The 7,276-nt window shown below is 31.9% G+C and overlaps 1 protein-coding gene across 1 annotated transcript in view; it reads right to left on the bottom strand.

Annotated features, from left to right (window-relative positions):
* The window catches only part of LOC108746703 (cysteine protease ATG4D), a 6,475-nt gene extending 3,624 nt beyond the window's left edge, over window positions 1-2,851 (bottom strand). Inside the window, exon 1 of the mRNA XM_018483634.1 lies at window positions 2,815-2,851. Within this exon, the coding sequence (XP_018339136.1) occupies window positions 2,815-2,851 (37 nt within the window). The remainder of the gene's footprint in view (window positions 1-2,814) is intronic.
* Window positions 2,852-7,276: the final 4,425 nt, after the last annotated feature.

Here is a 7,276-nt window from a genome sequence, read left to right as displayed (position 1 = left end):
AAAAAAAAAAAAAAAAAAAAAAAAAAAAAAAAAAAAAAAAAAAACTTAACTTTTTCAAATGTTTAGCAATGAATACTCAAATACTTTAACTCCACCGAGGTAAAATATTAAATTAGTAAAAAGGTCAAAAGTCAAAGTTAATGAGATTTTTAATAATATAGGATAAACCAAACAGCTTAACTTTTTCAAACTTTGGTTTTTCGCTGTACTACCCTATTACATCCGTTGCATTTTGGTTTATTAATTAATAAATTATGTTTTTACGTCATTTCTAATTTCTGTTAATTATTTTAAAAAATTTTGTTGCTCCACTGAATTTCAACCAATGTATTTTCACCTCTTCAATTTCCCCTTCAGAAACTTGGTTATAAAGAAGAAGTAAACCACGATTTCAAATTTTTTAATGAATAATGATATGTCTGATCATACTTTCACTTTTCTCCTCTCTTCTTTATCGCAAATGAAAGTATAAGACTCATTCTTGCCTTTTGAAAGAGGAACCCGTCCCAAATGTTAGCAACTATTATCACCGTCTTGTTAATTGCGTGTCAATTTGAATACTCAGTCTACTGGATACTAATACATTGCACATACAGACTCATAACACATGTTACAGAGAAGTTCCATATTGTTAATATTAGTTATTTTGTTAACTATACTATGTCGTTGCTCTCACACCTAAATATTTCAGACTATAAAGACTGCAAAGAACGGTAGAATTACGAGCGATTAGCACCAGCTGTCGAGAACTCTTATAACATATAAATCATCAAGGTAAATAAATTAAGAGGTAATGTGGCCGGGATCGCTACATCCTTGCCTTCTTATCTCATAACATGTTAATATATGCGGCAGCTCAGAGTTATTTATGTACAGTGTACTCAATTCACTATTCAAATTGACACACAGTTAAAGCAGCGATAATAATAACTAACACTGGGATAAGAGGGAGTAAACTGCTTTCAAAAGTAGAGGATAATTTTTTATATTGTGCATTATGAGTTAACTACATCTGCTATTAATCACATGCTTTGTCAAAAGAGCAGCTGGGAAGAGAATAAAAAAGCGAAAAAATGACCTTGTTTTTTCACACATAAAAAGACAGATATGAGACCTGTTCTTTGTGGTTGGACTAGTAGTATACACTTGTTGCACTTAGAATGAAATAGACACATATTTAAAGTTTGCGAAAGTGAGATAGAAAATTTTAGTGCAGTGCAGCGACACAGAACAGGAAATATATGGAAAATATATGAAGGCTTTTTTGTGGCAATGGACTGCGTTAAAATTTTCTATCTCGCTTTTGCCAAATTTCGAATATGTAGCTATTTCATAATATATATAAGTATATACTAGTACAATCAAATTGGATAAACCAATACAAAAAAATAAAAACAGAAGACCGATATCCTATAGACCTCTAAGGCTGATATTCATAGTCGGATCTTATATTTAAGACCGTCTTAAGTGCAGTCTTAAGATGTCATGAATCAATCAGAGAGCGTATTGATAGTCCGTTCTTCTTATTTTAAGACTGTCTTAAGTAATGTCTTAAGACGCTAATACGGCCCTCTGATTGGTTCGTGATTTCTGAAGACTGTACTTTAGATAGTCTTGAATATAAGATCTAACTATGAATATCGACCAGAGAGCATCTTAATGCCCGTAGTCATAATCAGGCTTTATATTTAAGGTTTCCTTAAATTTATCTTCAGATGCTCTGCAAATTATTTCATTGGCTACTGAGCATCTAAAGATAAATTTAAGGAAATCCTAAATAAGATCTGACTATGAATATTGGCATAAGACATTACTTAAGACGGTCTTAAAATAAAAACGGACTGTGAATACCATTCTATGACCTTCTAAAGACGCCCTCATATTCTTTGAACGTCTTAAGGACATTTTTAAGATATTTCTCATATGAAGTGTGCTATATGGAATTTGAACAGTTGGAATTATGTTACATTTGAGCAGTCAACTTCCATACTAAAAAAATTTCTGGTTGAAAATGGACGCTCTTAGAAAATTCTGACTATATCAGAATTCTAATTATCTCAACTAGAATATAGATTCAATTAGGAAAATCTGATTTGTCCATTTTCCACCAGAATACCAGTTAATACAATCGAATTCTTTTTCCAGTGAAAGATATTCGATCTTCGCTTCTATACGAATTTGATTTTACTTTGTATTTAATGTTTTTATAATACCTTTACATCATGTAATTTTCTGTTTGGCTTAATCTAAAGCTTGTTGACTTTTGCCTGAATCTTCAAAATCCAACAGAAACAATCAAAATTTTCAAAAAATTTCTATTTAGCCTCCATTTGTTCTATTCAATCAATTCCAATGCTGACTTTTGTCTGAATCTTGGAAATCCGATGGAAACAAACAAGATTTTCAAAAAGTTTCTATTTAGCGTCCATTGTTTATCATAATCATATGACTGTAATAGAAACTAGAGTACTAGACTGTAATAGAGAATAGATATTATTAACTACCTGTATCTATATACCATACGTCTAAGCTATCCAATTTTGTAAAGACAAAGGTGGTGCGCTTCGATCGTTCTCCACGTAGAAACAATGCAAACTATGCCTCGCACTATCAGCTACAGTATGTCCAATCCAAATTCAAGTCAAACGGACCAAATACGCGTTCAAGCGAGTCGAAAAAGGAGAGGGACAAAGGAAGTGAAGAAAGCAAAGAAAAAAAAAGGATTTGAGCTCGCGGGGCTGAGAATTCTGGGAACCGGCCCGTTGACAGCTAGACATTAGGGGCGGAATGTAAACAGCAGGCATGTTTATCTACCTAACCTCTCCCGCGATGACTGCACTTGCCCGTTCATGTTCCGGGTGAACGGAGTGAAGTTGGCGATGAGTCGGGAAATGCGATGGAATTCGAACGCTTGGGTGACCCCAACTACGGATGTTGTGTTGTCGACGAGACACGAGAAGGCGACGGGGCGATCACATTTTCGCGCTCGCGCGAATCATTCTGAATGATTTACGTCTCTCCCTCGGCGACGTCGACTCCTAAGGGATGTCGGCGCGATGTCCGGTATCGCGCATCGTCGGCGATCGGTACGAAGCGACGGCGTCGTTGGCTCCGATTGGAATCTTTCTTTCTCGTCCCTACTTGTCCCCTTGTACTCCGCAACGCGCGGCAACACGGCGTCGGCGTCGTTACGGCCGGGAGTCTCGGCGCATGCGCGGCGAGCGCGTCGCCCAGTGGAGTGTCTAGTTTGAACGAAACGGGCTCCCGCGGTCCCCTCCCCTTTGCGCCGTCGGCAATTTCGAATTTTAAGCCTAGCGATTGATTGTGTACCTTGAAATAAGGTGAAAAATTTATAGAAGTAAGCAAATTATAATTAAATATTACAATAAATTTATTATTAAAATATATACTCATGTGACTAAACATTTATAATTAAAATTTGATGAAAAATTATACAATTTTTTTTTAGCGACTATTCGGAGATTGTTTTATCTCTCTACATTTTCTTATGTATTTTTCTTCATGAAAAATACATAAGAAAATTTAGAAATGAATTTTTCTTTGAATATAACATCGTTTTATATGACAATTTTTGGTTTCCTTGAAGAAAAAATATACAAAAAAAAACGTAGAAATAAAACGATCGTCGAATTATCGAAAGAGTGAAAGTTATACCTTTCTTTATTAGAAAGTTATAAATATTCCAGTGAATTTGCTCACTTTTCGAATTTTCACCTCATTTTAAGATAATCGATCCCTAATGAGTCTGAGGATCGATTGTATCTTGAAATGAAATGAGAATTACAAAAATGAATAAATTTATTAGGTGTTACTCAGTAAAATTATGAATATTCTAATAAATTTGCTCATTTTTTCATTTTATTTCATAACACACAATCGGGGGAAGCATAAAATGCATGCGCGACTGCGCATGCGCGAGACAGCCGGTGCGGTCGAAAACACTGCACCGTGGTGCACAACTTCACGACGCAGAACTACGCGAGCGCGTTCGATTAATTGCAGATATAACGGAGAAAAATCGGTTTGGCGGTGAGGGACGGATTCAATGACGTGAATCACATAGCTAGGAAATCGGATCGGTCTGTCATCTGACCGCGAACGCTGTTGAAATGGAATATTTTTTTAAATGGTACATATTTTTAAAATGTTTTTTTCCCTCGTTTATCTGTTTTACCCCTTCTCTCTCTTTCTTTCTCTCTTTCTCTCTTGAATATTGCGTCATGGAATTTTAAAGTAGTATGACGGCGTGTAATAATCGATCGTGATTGACGATTGACAATTGTTTTATTTGTATTGTGGAAAGAATAAGTGAGACAAAGAGAGAGAGAGAGAGAGAGAGAGAGAGAGAGAGAGAGAGAGAGTGTGTGTGAGAGTGGAAAGAGAGGGAATGTTATTTATTAAGCTTTTTGAGATAAGTCCTTCCAAGCGCAAGAATTGAATAACAAGATCATTGATATAGTCAACAAATAAGATACATTATTATTAGCAATTTAATTTATGCGTAAATAGTACAACATATACATGTTTTTGTAATAATTATACGTATAATACGATATATAATATTATATTATCAGATATATACTATTACTATAATATTAATATAATACTCGTATACTATATAATATAATAAATATAGTATATCTTTTACAGATTTATGTCTAATAAATATACAATTCGTAATTTACACAAATATTTAAAACGGAAAAGAGAATATTTTAAATACGTTTTTTGTTGCACGTATACGAGTTTATTTTGAACGTGATAAGAAAATAAAATAGGAATAATGTATTTTCTATATAAGAATCTACGACAATAGTGTTCTAGTACCCTAATTCTGTAACTTTTAACGACAGTTCAGTATCATTACATTGCCATTGCGCAATTGTCTTTTTACCACACATAACTTCGACAATACAACGACATCGATATTGTTGTTAAGAGTTAAGAGTTACAGAATCAGGGTACTAGAACACAGAACACTGTTAGATATCAAAGGAGGTAACAGCTCTATTCCTTGAGTTAAATAATATTTTGCTGTTTTAAAATTTTATGCAAAATGTAAATTAATCCATTTCTGTGATTAGAGTTTTGTTTTTTTCCTATGATTTCAAAGTAAATTTATGAATCAAATTTAATACATTTTCTTAAATTAAAATTTTTAATTCTATTTTTTAATTAAATTAACAACATATTAAGTAAGAACGATCCATAGAAATGATTAAAAATAACTTAAATTTTGACTAACTTAATTGACATTATCAATTTAACGGTGCATATCTTATACATCTTATTTTGAACGTAATAAAATATAATCAACAGGAAAAATATATTTGAAAATATTGATTGATATGTTAATAATACTTGAAATCACATTCTCTCTCTCTCTCTTTTTCACACACACACACACACACACACACACACACACACACACACACACTTTTTTATTCTCCACCCATCCAGTAGCGTAAAAATATAACCTCCCTTAATTTGCTTCCAAAGTATACATTAATTTTTTATAGGGATGTTTTACTGGCTTTCTGTTTAGAGGGCTAATAACATTCCTCGTAAAAAGAGGGCTAGTATCACATTCCCAACCTTCCTGAAAAATAATACGCTGCATATCTATAATGTGTGTTTTTTTATAGTTGCGCAGATATAAACCGGTATTCATAGTCAGTTCTTATATTTAAAACAGTTTTAAGTACAGTCTTGAGATATCACACATAAGCCAATCAGAGAGCCATATTTGCATTTTAAGCATTATTACTTAAGATGGTTTTAAAATAAGAACGGTCTTTACCCTGAATACCGGTCATAGAAGATATATCTGATATACTTATTTAACGCGATGATTCCTGACAATCTTTTCCCTCTATTTCTTTTATGTAAATGTTATGCGACTGTTGTGAATTATAAAATTTTATTCCTCTGAGTTTTTTAAGTATTTTTAATAACAAATTTTATAATTATCCATTTTAGGGTCGCCAGCAGTTACAACGAAACCAACGCTATGACTATCAACTGACGGTTAAACAATTTTTCATGCATAAATATGTACAAATATGTATAAACATACATACATATTTATAAACATACATAATTTTATATGAAATATGTCCATATATGTTCATATATATCCTTCTTTTTTTTTTGTAACATTACTTTTTAGTGTAAAAGAAATAACAATAGTGAAAACATTAAAAATAATTAAAAGAGTAATTTTCACACTATTTATTTTAAAAAAAATCAAGTTTAAAGAAATGTAAAAAAATTACTTATGTATAATTATATGTAAAATTATACATAATTGTGTATGAGCAATTTTTTAAATATTTCTCCAAACTTGTTTTTTTCTAAAACGAACAATGCTAAAATTATTCCTTTAATTATTTTTTGTTTTCACATAACTATTGTTATTTCTATTATACTAAAAAGTAGTTTTGCAAAAGAAAGAGGGATGTGTATGAGTATGTATAGACATATTTCATATATGATTATATGTGTTTATGAATATTTATGTTTATACATATTTATACATATTAATGAAAAATTTTTTACCGGCCAAGGTTCTGTCAATCAGTATTGGACCATCACTAACAACTTAAACAGAACAAGTCATAATAACGTCAAAATAACATTAAAATAAATCGGAAATGATTGTAAAATGACTTTTAATGATCATTTAAACATCAAAATTTGATATTAAAATGACATGTTGTTCTGTTTGAGAAATGACTGGCTGATTAATGACGGCAAAGTTCTGTCAGCCAGTATTGGACCATCACTGGCAAATGACTGACTAAAATGACTGGGCCAATACTATCTGCCAGTATTGGGCCCAAGTTAACATCCAGTACTTAATCAGTACTGGACCAGTAGTTTGCCAATGTTTACTGCGCCAGTGTTTGAACTATAACAATCATACTGGCTCAATACTGGATCGATTGTAAAACTCTATATGGATACTTGTTAACTTTTAGTAGTGATTAATGTTATTGAATTTTTGCCAACTTCGTTTAGATTACTCCTTACACAGACTCTATACATAATACATATGCACTTTCACATCTATATACTTTATTTTGATTTTATTTTCATTTGATTTGATTTGATTTTATTTAAAATTTTTTTAGTTTATTTCTTTATACTATAAGGCTTTTAAATCGTGTATTCTGTGTATTTTAATATTACAATCTTGTACTATATAATAATGTGCTTCGCACTCAAGTGAATCTTGGAACTCAAAATAAATAGC

The sequence above is a fragment of the Trachymyrmex septentrionalis genome, unplaced genomic scaffold (genome assembly GCF_001594115.1).
Source record: "Trachymyrmex septentrionalis isolate Tsep2-gDNA-1 unplaced genomic scaffold, Tsep1.0 scaffold188, whole genome shotgun sequence".
NCBI classification, from domain to species: domain Eukaryota; kingdom Metazoa; phylum Arthropoda; class Insecta; order Hymenoptera; family Formicidae; genus Trachymyrmex; species Trachymyrmex septentrionalis.
Note: the sequence above shows the minus strand (reverse complement) of the source record. Positions and strands in the feature narration are given on the sequence as shown.